Here is an 18166-nt window from a genome sequence, read left to right as displayed (position 1 = left end):
TGTATTGCACATTACACAAGAGACTTGGCATTTGGACCACACTTGTTTATTTTTCTGAATGTTGAATGGGGTTGGCGGGCTCATAAAATGCAGACCTGGGATTTCAAAGAATAGAAGAAAGTTCCAAAAAAAGGCCTGGAGTGTGGCCCTGAACTGTGTGAGCTTCAAAGCTCTTGAGTGTTTTGTAGTTTGGGGTGTGTGTGTGTGTGTGTGTGTGTGTGTGTGTGTGTGTGTGTTTTCAGTCACTTACTCAAGGAGAAATGGTTTTGTAATCTCTTTCTTCAGTTCACCTCCCAAAGACCTGCTTCCTTGTAGGGAGTCCCGAATTCCTCCAATTAGTTTCTCATGACCAGGGCTGGATTAATCATTATGCTAAGTAAACTACAGAGTAGACTTCTCCCAATCAAGTAGGAGAACCTGCTGTGGCCTAATTTTCTAGGAGCTTTCCTAGGAGCCTACTCCTTGCAATTCTTCAAAAACCTGCAAAAAAAATTGCTCAGAATATCTGCATCTGCTCTCTCATCAGAGTGGACAGAGGTAAGCAGCCACAATCTCTGACAGAACTGAAAGATTAGTAAGAATCCGTTTGTACTGTCATTTTCACCATTGATCATAAGCCTGCAAGTGGGCTAAGAACCTCTTTAACAAGAAAAGCATGTCCTTAGGGAACGGTTCACCAGACATGGACTTTGTGCTGGTGCTCAACCAACTCATGAAGGCCTATGCAATTTGTGACCCACCAAGCAGAATGCAGCTCACCAGCTTTACCTACCCAGGGGCGAAACTAGATTTTATTTCACCTGGGTCAAAGACCCAGTTTGGCACTCTCTGCATGCACATTTGCTTACGCACACACACAGAGGCTGGGAGCCTCAGTAGCTCCCCTCTGGAGGCTTCATCCGGGGCAAAAACAACCATCTAGCTCTCCACCCTCTGGTAGCTACAACACTGAACCACCTACCCTTTTTTTGCAGTCCCTGCAGGCAGCATAAAGGTGAGGCTTGCCAAGTGCTCTTTGGCTTGATGACTTACAATGGGGTCTCCTGTAACCTGCATTGTGACAGCGTGCTGTAGAGTTGTCTGGACTTAATGTGTCACTTACCCAGAAAATCTAACTTGTGGATGAAGGCTGCAAGCCTGTGCAACTGGAATGGGGAGCCTGCAGCCCTCCAGACTCAATGCCCATCAACCCCAGCCAGCATAGTCAAAGTCAGAGATCATGGGAGTTGTAGTTCTACCACAGCTGGAGAGCCTCAATTTCCCCATCCCTGTTACATACATACACACCAACCAACCTAAGCCCAATAGCCGTGTATAGAATTGAACCGAAAAGAAATTACTGTGTCTATTGACCAAATGAGTGAATGGATTATTGTTATATTTGCACAAGCTGTTGGCAAAGATGAATGGGAGTGGAAAGGTCTCAGGTTAAGAGCACAAAGGGCCAGGAAGTGTGGCTCAAAAACACCGGGAGGACCAGACTTTCACCACTGACCGAGAGGCAAAGTCAAGCCCAAGTGAGAATCTGAGCCCATGTGAATTGTGGAAGCTTGGAGCTGAGACAGGCAGGTGGATATGATAGCAGATGGGAAGGGAAACAGCAGAGACCAGAGGCATCTGGAGTGAGGGACTGGGAGTCTCATTGCTGTGTCACTGGCAAAAACTGCAGGTTAATCAAGTTGAAAATGCTTGACCGCTGCTTATCTTCTGAGCAAGGAAATAATTAACAGCTTTTCTCCAAATGCCAGAGAACTATTATTACCTGCAATCCTTTCGGGATTTGTCCTCATGGTTTCCATAAACTGGGTCATGGAGCGTAGTTCTTCCCAGAGTCGGCCCAGTTCTGTTGCATGTGCATTCAGCAATAGTTCTTGAGCATCTTTGTATACTCTTGCTAAACTGAAGGTGGTGGGGGAGCAGGAGGAGAAAGGCTGCTTAGCATGGATTGCTACATTTCCCAAATGAGGTCCCCATATCATGGCGGCAGGCAGCATTGCTGGGCACATGTGCGGAGAAAGGAAGCACAGCAGCCAGTTGCCTTTCCCACCAGACTGGAGCCCTCCAACCTGTGGGTGAGCTATGCTATGCCTTTCTACTTATGCCCACCAACAGGGCTATGGAAAAAATATGACATATAACCCTGAGGACAAGATAGTACCCCCTCCTTACATTTACAAGCAGGGTGACTGGACAAGCAGTTGACTCTTAACTTCAACCCTGGTGATGGGGCTGTGTCCTTCACCTGACCCCATTACCATGATGGTCCCATCCACACCATAAAATCAAAAGAGATTAAAACCACATTCTCCACCAGCCCCAACGAATCCTGGGGACAGAGCTACAGTCTCAACACCCTTAACAAACTACAGTTCCCAGGATCCTTTGGGGGAGGCCATGTGATTTAAATGTATGCTGTGTACGCAGTCGTACATATATTTATAACCTGCCCTTCGTCTAAATCACAGAGTGGGCAGCAACAATATTTAAAGTCACTGATAAAAAAACAATAAGAGAAATAAACCTGTGTCACATGAGTTCTACCTAGCCTCCTATTTACCAGTTTTTTCACAACACAAAATTGGGTCACACTTTGCGAGCTCATCAGGGGGGCTGTTTTTCATGCAGTCATATATCAGAGGCAACGTTAGGGAGCACAGAAACACAGGAAGGTGCCTTATACAGAATCAGAGCATTGGCTCATCTAGCCAAGTACTGTCCACACTGACTGACTGTGGTTCTCCAGGGTTTTAGACAGGGGACATTCTCTGTCTAATTTTGGGGTTCATAGTTAATTGGCCCATTCCCCTGGAGATGCTGAAGATTGAACCGCCAGGAACTTTCTGTAAATGCCCTACCACTGAGGTACGGCCCTCAGCTACAATTTCACAGTAGAACATGGAAGCCTATAACATGGGCAGATTTCTCCCCCTCCCCAAGATGCAAGAGACGCTGTCAGCTTACATAGAATTATTGTAGTTTGATACGACACCTGGAGACTCTCCACGGGTCGGGCTTTTGAAGCAAGGATTGTTCATGTTACAGAAGATGCCCTGTAGCCACGGCAGAGTTCCTGCAGAGGGCATCGCCTTGTTTGGGAAGTGACCTTGATATGAGAAACAAAAAAGGAGGAAATAAACATAGCTAAAACTGCTTACATAGATACTAACCAACTGAGCTATCCAGTGGCATATTAGATTAAGGCATATCAGTTTTATTAAAAGGTTAATTGGAAGAGCACAACCTTCCCCAACACAGGCCCCTCCAGATGTTTTGGACTAGGCATAGGCAAACTCGGCCCTCCAGATGTTTTGGGACTACAATTCCCATCATCCCTGATCACTGGTCCTGTTAGCTAGGGATGATGGGAGTTGTAGTCCCAAAACATCTGGAGAGCCGAGTTTGCCTATGCCTGTTTTGGACAATTCCCATTGACTCAGCTGTGTTAACTGGGGCTGATGGGAGTTGTAGTCAAACACATCTGGAAGGCACCAAGTTGGGGAAGGCTGACCATTTATTTATTTATTTATTTATTTATTTAATACCCTGCCCCCTCTCAAAGGAGCCCATTCTGTGATCACCACCACCACTTAATTCCTGCACATGATAAGCTAGAATGCCAGAGCTAAAGTTTCTGATATGTGCCATCTCTATAAGATTGGCGTCTATTTATTTTTGAATGAGGGGATTTTTCAAAATATGGAGTTCCACACTTGCACTCTGAAGCTGGACAGATCAGGCACCATCTTGTGGCGTGCTTTTCCTACACTTATGAATTTATTTTAACTCCGACTTCAATAAAATTATAGTGAGTGCCCGTTTCCCTTCAGCAGGAGCATAGTAAAGTCAATGCTTTATGGTTCTTAGAGCCAAAATGGATTTTGGTGAAAGGGGAAATATTCCAGTGTTTTTCTACATTGTGTTTGATTGCAAAAGTTCAAATTTATATTCTCTTACGTCTGAATATTTTTGCTTACCATATGAATTCTGTTTGATTTAGGAACTTAGGGGTGGGGGAAGGCATAAAATTTGGTAAGTTGGCATTTAACATTGCTACCTTAACAGCAAGGCAAGATTTAAGTTACTAAAAAGTATTCTGCAAAGTGAAATTTGAAAACATTTCAAACACATACTGTAGGTGCAAGCTAGAAATGTGTGCAAAACTTTGTTTCAGCTCCAGTGGTTTGGAAAATATTAGCTTTTGAAGTGACTAAAGATACAGACAACACAAATAAGAAGAATACAATGCTTAGGGAGAAGAGTGCTATCTCTAGACTAGGGAAGTTTTTAATATCTAATGTTTTATTGTATCTTTAATAATTTGTTGGAAGCCGCCCAGAGTGGCTGGGGAAACCCAGCCAGATGGGCGGGGTATAAATAATAAATTATTATTATTATGGTTCACTTCCACAAATAGTACATGGTTAAAAAATCAGATTGACATCTCCTTCCCTTTGATAACAAACCAGACTGCATTCTGACAATGGTCAAAGACAATAGGCTGGTTAGTGAGCTCAGCTGGCAAGTACTTTGCACCAATTATGTGGAAGGGAACTCTTTCAGGCGCAAAGAGATGCAGTGACGAGGGTAAAACCACAACAGCAGATTAAATGGGCAGAAAGGGACAAGCGTAGGAGTCAAGGGCAAGATGATTCATCCACATTAATCCCCTAGACGTAGTATACTGGTGCAATATTATGGGAGCTCTAGCAAAGTATGTAATTACTTCCATCAGCAAAGCTCAAAAACATTATATCATGCCCATTGTACCTTTCTAGTAAACATTTGCTATCAAGGCCCAAGCTACAGGCCATGGGAAGACTGATAGGTTCCATCAACCTCTGTTTCCCCAGTAACAGATAGGCGATGGTAGGGAATCAGAGCAGGCATGGGGCAAATCAAATGCCATCCTAATGATGCCACCTAACATATTCTTTCAACATGCACAGTGCTGGGGAGCTCCAGGTTGGTGGCACTCAACCCTGTCCCCACAACATGCAGGACTGGCTCAAGATAAACGTTGCTGTATCTGTTTCCTTGCTTCCCAGCAGGTAAAACAAGACCTAACTTGTAAGCATGTAACAGAAACCTAGGCCGCTTTGATTTACAGTGATACCTCGGGTTACATACACTTCAGGTTACATATGCTTCAGGTTACAGACTCCGCTAACCCAGAAATAGTGCTTCAGGTTAAGAACTTTGCTTCAGGATGAGAACAGAAATCGTGCTCTGGCGACGCGGCGGCAGCAGGAGGCCCCATTAGCTAAAGTGGTGCTTCAGGTTAAGTACAGTTTCAGGTTAAGAACATATCAGAGATCGCAAAGAAAGGAATATATGACAACAACAACAAGATGAAGAAAGTAATAAAGAGACTATCTGGATAGAACTGGATAGAATTGTTTAATTAAAGCAGTAATAGAAGTGATGTTTGGATCCTCGTTCGGAGCTTGATGTATGGGTACCCCCAACAAAATTGAAAAATTTGGCTGTATAATTTGGAATTAATGTGATTGGAAATAATGTGATATGATTGGCCTATTGATAAAAATTATGTTTTAAAAAAAATAAGAACGGACCTTTGGAACGAATTAAGTACTTAACCCGAGGTACCATTGTACTCAAAGCCTCAAGCAAGGAGCATTGCATGCCAAAAGTTGTTTCCATTACTGATGATGCTCTTACATTCATGTTGGCGATAGAGTGGGTTGGCGCTCCTCAGCCAGACAAGGATAAGAAACAAGGACATAGGCCACACAAGTTCAACCAGAAGACGAAGCTGAAAAAAAGATGGATGAGTTAATGATGCAATCTGAAGACATTGTGACTTTCACCAATCACAGAAGAGTCTGATAAAACATGAATCTGCCATCCCAGTATACAATAAAGTATTAATATGTGGCTGCTTGCAGCTCCTTGGCTCCTCCCTGGGTCTTTTTGCTGGTACACTGAGCTAAATTAAGCCAAGGTTTGGGCTTAGCATGTTGTCTGAACCCAGACTCATGGATAAGCTCTCTCTCCAGACTAACCATAAGCTGTAACCAAGGTTTGTTTTTGGTTATAACTTATATTTATTGTGGAGAGAGCTTAACCACAAACCAGGATTTAGATGACATGCTAAACCTGGCTCAGATCAGAAGGGTGCAACAGCAAAAAGGTCTGGGAAAGAACAAAGCAGCTGCAAGATCCACTCTGGAAGACTGTACACTTGTACTAAGCGTTTGGCTTAGTTTGATGGGAGAACAAAGTCTATGAGACAGCTGGAAAGCCTGTTCAATAGCTCAGTCTTGAGTGACAGACCAATCCATGACACTGGAGGCTGCTCCATTAGGACAGATGGGACAATGCTCCATGAAACTCAGTCTTGATTCCTTCAAGCCCATCTGCCTTCTTACATATAACCAGTGCCTCTCCTTAGTGTTGGTTTTGCCATTGTAGATGTCAAAAGAAAGGAGGATGGGGACAAAAGATAGAATGGCTTGGCCATGCCTGTGACGGGTTCTGGCTCCACTTCTCACGGGCTCTGGCTCAACCTACTGTTGGATTGCCTTCTGCCCCATCAATAAGCACCAGCCACCATTGATCCATGGAATTATAAAACCATTGTGAAAAATGCAGGTAGCTTCATTATGATGGCTCTTCACAAGCTTCATAATAAATTTTAAGTGTACACCTAAAATATAAAACATGAATGGGAGAAACTGGCTGCTGAAAACATGTATATCTCTACAGGGTCACTCATCAGAAAGCCATACTTGGGTGCACTCCTTGTTTAGAGCATGCCTAGCACTAAACCTGTGTTTGTCACTGTATAATGAACAAGATGGCCCTAATACATCATCACAAAAAAGCAGAAATGGCTTTGAAAAGGACTTTAGCTTAGAGCATCCGCTTTGCATGCAGAAGGTTTCAGGTTCAATCCCTGTCATCTTTAGGTAGACTAAACAAACTCGTAGTCTGAAACATTGGAAAGCTACTGACAGTGATTTGACTATAGGTTTCATTGGTATACGTTTCCTAGCTTCCTACTGTAATATAAAGATGAGAATTGTGCCTGCATTTGAAAACTTAGTGTGGAATTTACTATTTTCAATTGCTCATATGCAAACTGCATATTACTTAAAATGTGTAGCTACTGCCACCCTACCCTTCTGCTCCGAGTCACTAAGTAATAGATAGTTAAAACAGATGAACAATTTGTCATCCTCATGCTTATGGTTTTCCCAGCCCATCTCTACATCACTGGTTACTGCCTGTGGAGGGTGTGTGCAATGACTTCACACCACTATTAAATTACTGGAAGACATGATCTTAAGGAAGCGATACTCTTCCCCATGTATATTAAATGAACAGAGCAAGCCTTATGACACACCGGAAAAGGAAGTGCTCTGCATTCCAAGCACTAGCTTGTCACAGTACAGATATCTTTCTCACCAGCTTTATATATGTTGAGTTAAGCAAGTTCAGTTCTGTATACAAATATTATCTTTGCTCAAAAGTTGATAAGGATGCAGGTGTATAAGCTTTTAGAGCTATGCTGGCCTTACATAATCATTTCACCCCCTCATTCTTGAATATTAAAAAGGTTATTATATTAACACTAGTCCGTTAAGGATTAGAAAACAAATGAATATTCCACAAAAAGAAAAATAGTTCAGTGTCTGTCTTTGAATAAAACTAGACATGACACTGACTGTGTGAATGCAACTGGATCTCACTACAGTTATTTTTGCTCCAGTCAACTCCTGGTTAGACTACTGAAATCTGCTCTACATGGGATTGCCCTTGAGGTATCCAGAAACTGCAAAATGCTGCCACAAGGTTCTTAACTGGAATAAGGAATTCAGAACATAGTATGCCCATTTTTTGTCTGATCTATGTTGGTTGCCAACATGGTTTGTTTCTGGTGATGGCTTTAACCTTTCAAACCCTAACTGACCTGGATATCTTACGGAGCACCTTATGTTCACCCCCACATCTAGCCTTGCTCCAGATCTATCTACCATCTGACCATAGCTGTCAACTTTTTCCCTTTTCTTGCAAGGAATCCTATTCAGAATAAGGGAATTTCCCTTAAAAAAAGAAAAACGTTGACAGCTATGCACCTGACCTATGTGGAAAGCAGTCACAAGGATCAGGGCTTTCTCTGGTGGCATCCATCTTGTCAAATGGCATTCCAGGCGAGAGTCACCAACCCCTGACGCTGAATGATTTTAAGTGTCTGTTTAAGATCTATTTCTAAAAAAAAGCTTTTAGCTGACTATTTATTTTGTCTTATTGAGGCTGTCCCTTGCCGACATTTTTATTGCTGTTTTACGAGCTTTTGGTCTTGCTGTTTGTGGAATTTTTGTAGAATTGGGTCAAGTGCTGTTTCATCAAGACTTCTCCAATGTGACATTGGTGTGCTTTTGCTTTATACATTGTTATGTACTGAATTGAATAGGATCCAGAATGCAGCAGTCTGATTGGTCCACAGGAGCCACCCAACCCAGCTCCAAGTGGAAGGGAATCCGCAACCTGATTGGCCTACAGGAGAATCCCGGAATTAGCCAATCACGTGGGGCCCATTGTGTAAATAATGTATATAAAGCAGACAGTCTGGGGGAACTTCCATTCCTCCTCATCACTAATAAAGAGCATGAAATCCACTCTCGACTCCGAGTATATTTCATACATCATTATGTATTCTATTATTTTAAGCAGCAAGGTAAAAAAGGAAAAGAAATGCTCACATTATTTCTTAAATTAAAAGAAGCTATAAAGTAGTTTGAGGGAATTAATACACAAAGCTGCCACGACATTTGGCAAACCATATTCAGATCTTTGCCTCCCCACCGACACATAAATGATAATTACTCATGCTGAGGTTATCTTGCTACACTGAATACCCACTAATTACCATCCTATGCGTTCCTTAACCACAACACTGAAAAGTTAGACCAGGCCTTGACACACAAACCAGTGCACAATAAGGTTACAATGCCACTGATATGCTGCCATACATGGGTGGTGGATGGTGAGGTGAGCTGTCCTAGAATTATGGCCACCTGTCCACGTTACTAGAGAGCAAATCTGGGATCTTCTGGATGCAAAGTAAACTCCACCACTGAGCTATGGCCCTTTTGCTGTGGATGGAAATCTGGTGGGTTGACCTAAGGTCTAGGATGCAGCCTCATCCAAGGCATTCTTACGCAGAAGTATCTCCTACGTAGGTTTAAATCCTATGCATACTTACATGTTCAGCCCAATAGAATTTAGTAGCAATTATTTCCAAGTGTCCATCATATCAATAGCATAAGTATGCATTAGGGTTCTCTTCAATTCAAAACACACTTATTAAGGAGTAGTTCCCATTTAAGAATGTGGGACTTACTCATTAGCTATCATGGCAAAAGATTGTGCTGTTAGCCACTGTTTAAAGAACTAGTCAATGTCTGCTGTCATGCTCAACAATCCCTCCCGCCTTATTATTATTAATTATTATTATTATTATTATTATTATTATTATTATTATTATCACTTCACTTCAAACTATGATGAGAAGGGCCCAGCAAGTCTCACACATAAATCAGATTTTTTTAAAAAAAATTGCAGCAATGTTTGCCTGGGGCTTTCTAATCTCCTCCACCCCACCCCCTGGAAATGCCTCAGCAAGTGTTTTGAGTTTGGGGGCTTTGAATGAAAGGACCCAGATGTTCTAACTGGAGACAGAAATCCTTCTTCCCGATGCCTCAGGATGAAAAAACCAAAAGAGCAGTGTTTCAAATTGCCCCATTCAGAATCACTTCCTCTTCGCTGTGTTTCTCACGTACAGTAATTGGAATGCCCTCATATAATATAAACCTTGGAGGCTCTGGCGCTGTGAAAGGTGCTCTGAGCTTTCCCGCCTGATTCAGCAAAATGCCAGAACCCAGTGACTTTTCTGGATCAGATCCAGTATCTTAAAACATCTCAAGACACACAAAAAAGGTCATCTTGATGAAAAAATAAGGTCAAGGCCAGGAATTTGAAATGTTCTTTTGGAAGAGGGGAAAGGAGGGAGGTTAACAGCTTGAGGCTTCTTGGAAATGCTGCTTGTCATTGCTTTCCACACTGTATCACCAGGAAGCATGATCAGAAATTCTGAGCAGTCTTTACAAAAAAGAAAAGAAAAGAAAGATGGCTCCCTTCCTTCTCCACTTTTAAAGTTTCAACTTTGTTATGTGTGTGTGTGTGTGTGTGTGTGTGTATATATATAAGTTTGTCCATGCTTTCCAAGCCCACAGCCCAGCCCGCTAAATGCTACTCCACAAAATGAGAAATCTTTGGTTTAAGATCTTACTGAGCTTGAGACTAAACAATACTAGAAACAATCATTTTGCAGAATTCTAAGCTGCCATTGGACACCACTATTAAATATGTGTCGAGGCCTAAATGAAATTTTGCACGGGAGATCCATTATTGCAGAGATGGGCAGAAAGTAGGCAAGATCAGCTCTCTGTGTGATTTGTAAGATATTACAGAATCGTAAGAGTTGGAATGGGCCATGAGTACAACCCCCTGCAATGCAGGAATCTCTTGTCCAGTGTGGGGCTCGAACTCATGACCCTGAAATTAACAGTCTCATGCTCTACTGGCTGAGCCATCTCAGCTGAAGCACCAAGGATTTCCGATGTGCTGTTTTTAAAATGACAGCAACAACCTTTTCTTTCTATCTTTCCAATTAGGCTGCTGAAACGAATAACTATTTTGGGGGGCAGGGGGTGACTAGGAAAGGATCAGTTCTGGTACTGAAATCAAATTCCTGAGCATCTGTTCTGCTACCTTAATTGCAGGCCTTCTCCAAAATAGCCAAGTTTATTGGACACGTGGAGCTGACATACTGAGCCAGAACCTGCATCACCTAGTCCAGGACTGCTCTGCTCTGGCACTGATTGCTGCTCCAAGGTCTCAAGCAGAGGTCTTTCCAAGCCCTGCTATTTAAGAGCTGTTGAAATTGGTGATGCCAGGGAATGACTCAATCCGGAATCTGCTATATATAAAGCAGAGATGGGAAACCTATGACCCTGCGGATGTTGTTGGACTCCCAGCTCCCATCAGCCCCAACCAACATGGCCAAAAGACACTTCCGGGGTGGCGCCGACTTCCGGGGTGGCGCCACCGGCAATGGCGGACTCCCTCTGAATTGGAGGGACTAGCTCCGCAGGAAACGGGTCTTCTCCGCTACGGCGAAGCGGGGACCCTTTTAAAAATCACAGGCGGATGAAGCCTGTGACCATGGGACTTGGCGGGCACCATTAGCGCCCCCCCAACCCGCTAAGGAACCCACTAACGGGCTCCGAAGTGAAGAGGGGGAAGTGGCGCGGTGCTGTGAGTCAACTGCTATTTCCGTGGAGCGAAGCCGCATAGCTGTTGCCGGAGAGCGCTGCCTTTTTCCTGGGACAATTTGGACTTTAAAATAAGCACCCATGAGTACTTAGACTTTGAACAATTGGACATCAAATAAGGACTAATGAGCAGAAAAAATTGGATTTTAAAAACTTACTCTAATTTGGTACGGAACGGGAAGGTCTAAACAGGAAGTCAGCCTTCCGTTCCTTTGTAAACAGAATAAAGCAAAGACAATTTAAACTAGAGCTCAGAAAATCGTCTTTAAAGGATTGGATTTCACCATTTAAAATTGTGGAACCCCCCTTCGACAGCAGGAGAAGGGGGGGGGATCTTTTTGGACTGTTTAAAGTGACTTTAAAGTAAAGTAACTTTCCTCTGTCCTGATCCTGGAGCGGGGTGTCAGGACTGACGTTTGAAGTTCATTGACCAAAGACAAGTGTTTTTGACAGATAGCTAAAAGAAGAGAAACATAGTGATTCCACTGTTCCCCTTCGCATTTTAAAGGAATATATATTGACAAAGTATCTCAAAAAGGGAAACTTTGTTGCAAGAACAAATAGAAGTTTTCCCCCTAGAGGGAGTCTGTGAAACTGTAACCAACTCCAGGGAGCCGGCAGCTGTTACAGATTACAACCGTGGGAACAGGCATCTGACCTTGCAGGACAATGTATTCAGAAGCTTTGTTGTGTGCTCTCTATAAAACAAATGCCCTACTGGAACAATTACACGAGAAGGTGAATTGGATGGCGACTTCGACTAGAAATTTTGAACAGGCAGTGGGAAATTTTGAACAGACAGTGGGAAAATATGTGGAGCCCACTCAGGAATTAAATCAGGAGTGTGTCTTGACAGAACAGGCCCAACAGGAATATGAGTTTTCGGATCTGACAAATGAACTTGGAAAAAGCCAGATTTGGAAAGGGAAAGTTTGGTTTGGCTTGGAAATGGGGGGCTGGATTGACCCCCCTATGCTGGGACGTTTGGACTTTTCAAATATGGCCTTCCTAGTTTTCTGACAACACCAGCTGTGGGAAGCTCATTATTAGCTGATTGCTCTCAATGGGGATCTGGGTGCACATAAAAGAATGCCTATAGCTCAGTGACTCCCAAACATTTCTCCCTGTGGACCACTTAGAAGTTGCTAAGAGTCTTGGCAGACCATGGGATGATTTTGCTGCCTGTTGTAGCCATTGTAATGTGCTATTGCTAGATGCTCCGTGCTTTTCAATTGCTTCTTTTCTTATGTGTTGCGCTTTATTGTATTACCATTTGAATCCCACACAATTAAAATCAATATGGATCTTCAATGTGAGGGATCGAATATCCACCCCCTGTCTTCAGTTACAAATCACAAACACACTGCAGGCCCTCTAAATTAAAATCATGGACCACTGGTGGTCCACATACACCAGTCTGGGAACCCCTGATCTAGCTAGTTCCATGAGGCTCAGGTGAACATTGTGATGTGGACAGAGATCGTGCATGCACATGCTGTCCCTCTGTGTGTGAATTTCCCTTTTTGGAACAGGGCACATTTGTCTACATTTGCAGTTGAGGGTTCTGTAATTTAGTCCACAGTCTCACGGGACGCCTGCTTTCGAGTTGAGGTGCTTTTGTAGCAAGTTCCTGATCTTTGAAGAACCAAAGCACAAGAAAAGATTTCAAGTATTTTGCACATTTGCTTCCTGTAGCAAAAGTCCATTTATTTTTGTCTTCATAGTACTGTGTGCCACTAGATTCTCATGTAAGCATAGCTGGACCTCAAGGGGAAGTGAATCCTAGTCACCACTTCCTGTTTTGGTGGGGGCTGGTATTCTTCCTCACTGAGACTTTTAGTGACAAAACAGTCCAGTATGTCGAGTTTGTTGTTGTCAGAAAACTCAACACCATGAACCTGATTCTAAAATGTAAAAATATCCTAGGAACAGAATGGATTAACTAACTCAGCACATCTCAGCAAAAGCCCTGAGCAAATGAACTGATTTTCCCAAAGTGATTTTAATTTCTCTTGAGCAAATTAACTGCATTTTCTCAAACTAAACGCAGTCTCTCTCTCCTTCCCTCTGGCTTACCTTCTGCCTTTTTCTCAGTATCCAGTTTTTCCATAGCAAAAGCCTGACCTGTCTGAGGAAACTCATTCTTCTTATGCATTGGCAGCATCCCAGACTTGGAGAATAGAAATCCTTTGCTGTTATCTTCTTGCAGACAGCTGAATCCTGAAAAAGAAGTGAGCTTATAAGCAGATGTTCCTGGATGGCTACAGAACTGCAGGCTGGATTTCATTTTGTTTTGTCAAACTCAGCTATGAACCAAACTCCAGCTGAGCCAGAAGTTGGAAGCTGATAGTACTTTAGCTGAAGATCACAATACAGCGAAACTGTGCGATCTGGAATGGCCAACTCTGCGCTTGTATCTGTGTGGTGTCAGGAGTAGGATTAATACCAAATTGCTCCCAAACTTGGGTCTCCAGCTGTTGTTGAACTACGACTTCCATCATCCCTAGCTAGCAGGATCAATGGTCAGCCATGACGGGAGTTGTGGCCCAGCAACAACTTGAGACCCAAGTTTCAGAAATACTGTATGCCATACCGCTTCTAGAGTTAGAGACTATAAGAATTGCCTTGTTGGATCAGCTGAAGTTTATCTAATCCTACATACTGTTCCCTCTTCTGAAGCCAACCAGATGCCTGTGGATGCTCATAAGCAGAATGCTCTCAGAGTCTAGTCTGACCATAAATCTAGGGGAATATTTTTCAATGAAAAGGAATGGTGTCCCATGGACACCTCTGAAGGGATGATGGGAGTTGTAGTCCAGCAATATCTGGAGGGCTACAGGTCCCGTCCCTCCAGCCTAAGGCTGCAATACACAGTTGACCTAAAGTAGCTACAGAAATCTATTGAGAGTACTTGTTTTTGTGGCTGGTCAGGAAGGAATTTGCTAAACTGCTGATCTAGGAAAGTCCCAGGCATCTGGCTGACCAAAAATTGGCTCCTATGAATTAGAATAATCTTTCAGCTGTTTGTAGGACTCTATGCTGGCTCTTAAAAGTGCCATAATACCCACCAGACGTTTCTTCTCTCTATTAATGATAACAGAAATCCTGCTTAACTTTTTTATGCTCATGTTGATCAATAATCATCCCTCCAATTGCTTGTTCTAGATTTGCAGAGTAAATCCCTGTTCACAACCCTTAAACTGCTAGCTCACCACCCCCTCACTTTTTTACCATTATAGTGCCATTCAAGTTGCAAGAGCTGGGTGGTCTCCATCTATATGTCATCTTTATCACCACAGACACCTTTTCTGGACATCCTAGACGACAAATCTTAAATTGGACCATGGGAAAACATATTTTCCTCCCGACTGCTCGTGAAACAATGCTGGGCTCCCGAGAGAACAGCGTTCAGATTTGAGGCATGGCAATCTAAATACGTTAACTGTGTCTTCAGTAAATCAAACGTAAAGGTAAATTTAGAAAGTGTGTCTCCTCCTTCAACAGACTGTGGCCACATCTGACATATGGGATTAGACGGGACAAAGATCTTCCTTAATTAAATTGTAAATCTGATTTGGAGAAGTGGGGGCTGGCTTGCTGGTGTTACCACACACCTAGGCGGTGTCTGTGACCTATTTCTGCTTTGGACAAAACAAGTGGGATTTCTGAGCTCAGCAGTGCCTGGGTTTGTTTGTTTTTAAATGAAGATGTAAATAAAAACATCCAACGAGGCACCAAGTATTTGAATTCACTACTTCCTAATTATACTGGGCAGGTAGCCCAGCAACTTACACAAGATGCTGATTTCACTTCAGTAGATAGTTTTGATATCTACTTTGTCTTTGGAGATGTCTCTCCCTCGCACACAGATATATATTATATCCCACTTCCCAAGATGTCTACTGTAAGTATGTGTCATAATTTGCTGTGACTAACTGCTAAACCTAGGATATTTCTGACCAAGTTTCATGGGGCAAAATAATTCTAGGTCAGGGGTGGGGATTTTGCAGCCCTCCAGATATCACTGGACTTCAACTCCCATCAGCCCCAGCCAGCATAACCAATGGCAATTAGGAGAGCTGAAGTCTAAGAATAGGTCCTCCATACCCTCCAACATTTTTCCAATGAAAATAGGGATGTCTTCTTCTTCTTATTATAATAATAATAATAATAATAATAATTATTATTATTATTATTATTATTATTATTATTATTATTTTGCCCCAGCCACTCTGGGCACCTTCCAATATCAAACAATAAAACATTTAAAGGGCTGCCTTGAGGGGTCAGGTAACTCCATATCCTCCGACATTTCTCAGATGAAAATAGACGGCTTCTGTAAACCCGGAACTGTCACTGAAAAATAGGGACATCACTGGGCTAGACACTCAGCGTTGACATTTTGCACAAACTGCATGCCATGGAGTTCCTGCAATATTTGAAGACCCTCCTCCAGAGCACCCTTAACAAGTGGCATTTTACTAGTATATAGTAGCAATTTAGCATTTAGAAAGCCATTTTTAGAAATGAGATTTGAGCCAAGTCATTCTTGGCTCAAAAGCTTTGTGTGAGGCAAAGTGGCCATTTACACATTTCCTGTTTGGAGGGCGAGTTAGACCACCCCAAAAAACAAAAGCCCACACAGGTTTTCATAAAATGTACAATTGCTCATTTATCTGTAAAGATGAACATTCTGAAACAATTGCCATAATTTAAAGATAAATACAAGATAGCTCACCATACTGTGGAAGAACATAAAAAGGGCTCTGCTGAACCAGGCCAGAGGCCTAGCAAACCTAGCAGCCTTTAATCACAGTGGCCAACCAGATGCCTGTGGGGAAACCTGCAAGCAGGGCTTGTGTGCAATCTAAGTACTCATTCTCTCACCTGTGAGTCTCAAGCGAGTGATATTTAAAGGCATAGCTCCTTCCACAATGGAGGCCATAACATTGTAACCAAGTCACCTGTGAGCCTGCTCACTTCACTGCCCAGATGGTGCTGTGAGGGGTGGCTTCAAGACCCCAGCTTATCCCTTTTTAGGGTTCTTTTTATCTTTACTGTACTCCTCACTTGGGCCAGATATCCCTTCAAACACAATACTCCTTTTCAGTGCTTTCCTCCCCCCCAGAAAAAAAAATGTTTAGAGGTACTCTCATTTTGACTCAAGAAAATCACCATTTTATAGTTCAGATGGGGGGAAATGAATACAGTTAATGGACAAAAGTACATAGATTCACTAAATGTTTAGGGGTATGCGTACCGCTGCATGTCCCCCAGAAAAAACACACTGCTCCTTTCAAATAGAAGGCTGTCCTCTGTAAAGGGATCAATTCCAGCTAAAGTCCCCTCCTTCCTCACAGATCCTCTTGGGACTTCTTGCTAGTTTCTCTGCCCTCAGAAGCTCAGGGTAGGGGTGGCCTGGGAGAGGGCATTATTTGTGGTGGCTTCTTCATAATACAGCTTCTGGAAGATTCCAAAGATGCACCTCTTTACCCTGGCTTTTGACACTTGAGGTGTATATATTTTTAGATCCCACCTTATTTTTTTAATTATTGTAAGTTGTTTTAGACCGTTTTTAACATTGCTTTAATGTTGGAACCCATCGTGGGACCTTAAGGCAAAGGGTGAGAAATCAGTAAATAATCATCTGAACCTGTGCCTTAATTAGGGGCGGGATAGATGTGGCCTTTCTTCCCAACTTTGTGACGACCCCTTAGTTTGTTTTTGGAAGTCTATGTTGGCATGATTTGGCTAAAATTGTGGGGAAGCAGAGAATGGGGGCTTGTACATTTATTTACCTACCTTCTCCAGCTCCCAATATCTAAACATTGTTTGGAGGTGCGGAAACATGGGGTCAAATGCAACATTGCACTAAGATGTAAATTGCTTGATTTGGTTGTGCATTTTTTATGTTTTATTTTATGACTACTTTTGTTATGCTGTAGTTATGTATTTTTTCATGTTGTAGGCCACCGTGAGTATGGTGTGGAAAGGCGCCACACAAATAAAAATTATTTATCTATATGTATGCATGTAAAAGGAGAGTAACCATTGAGAGCTTGTCTTTAGTGGCTAGAACTGAGGAGAGCTTTTTGTTATATCAGATTTGGGTAGCAGAAGCAGCACCTGAAACATGTGTGACCTTCATGAATTGGAACAAAGATGCCTCTTGTTTTCACAACTGAAGGCAGGGGTGAGACACTTGTGGCCCTCCATAAGTTGTTGGACTCCAATTCCCATCAGTCCCAGCCAGAATGGCCAATGGACAAGGATGATGGGAGTTGCAGTCCAACAACGCCCACAACTTTCCTCACCTTGACCTATGGGTAGCATTTTGCTAGGTTAATGTTATCACTGACGTGTAGCTAGCCAGCCAAATGGGCCTGAGGGCATGTCTGCATTCAGCCATGTCTGCATCCCATTTTGGCATAGGGAAACTATCACACGTTTTTAAATGATTGACATATAAGGCTAAATGTGGTTCAGCGCGTAATCTGTACTGCTCTAGGCCACACATGGTTTTAGGAACAATGGGGTGAACTTCTCCAGTAGCAGAGGTAAGAACAGACCATCTTCCAATGTCATGCATCCTTTTCAGATGAAGGAATACTGGCATTGGAAACTTTTCAAACAACTGTAACACAGTGACATGGTGACCTGTAACTACTAACATCTTTTTTTCTAAAGGTTCAGAAACTAGTGTGGAAAGGTTGCCAAAACCACCTGGATTCACACCTTGACTTGGGTCCAGGATGCACTGGGCAGCTTTTGGCAGCCACTACCCTTACCTTCTCAGGTATGCTGTA

At 42.8% G+C, this 18166-nt stretch overlaps 1 protein-coding gene across 1 annotated transcript in view; it reads right to left on the bottom strand.

The window, feature by feature from the left end:
* ABCA4 (ATP binding cassette subfamily A member 4) overlaps nucleotides 1-17029 on the bottom strand; it is a 97337-nt gene extending 80308 nt beyond the window's left edge. The window contains exons 1-5 of the mRNA XM_081008486.1: nucleotides 16099-17029; nucleotides 13437-13580; nucleotides 5680-5773; nucleotides 2962-3103; nucleotides 1763-1899 (exon numbers count right to left, since the gene is read on the bottom strand). Coding sequence (XP_080864612.1) covers nucleotides 1763-1899; nucleotides 2962-3103; nucleotides 5680-5773; nucleotides 13437-13580; nucleotides 16099-16116 — 535 coding nt within the window. The 5' untranslated portion in view covers nucleotides 16117-17029. The remainder of the gene's footprint in view (nucleotides 1-1762; nucleotides 1900-2961; nucleotides 3104-5679; nucleotides 5774-13436; nucleotides 13581-16098) is intronic.
* Between the last annotated feature and the right edge of the window lie 1137 nt (nucleotides 17030-18166).

This window comes from Podarcis pityusensis (genome assembly GCF_964106645.2).
Source record: "Podarcis pityusensis genome assembly, chromosome: 6".
In the NCBI taxonomy this organism is placed as follows: domain Eukaryota; kingdom Metazoa; phylum Chordata; class Lepidosauria; order Squamata; family Lacertidae; genus Podarcis; species Podarcis pityusensis.
This window is presented reverse-complemented; position numbering and strand designations above follow the sequence as displayed.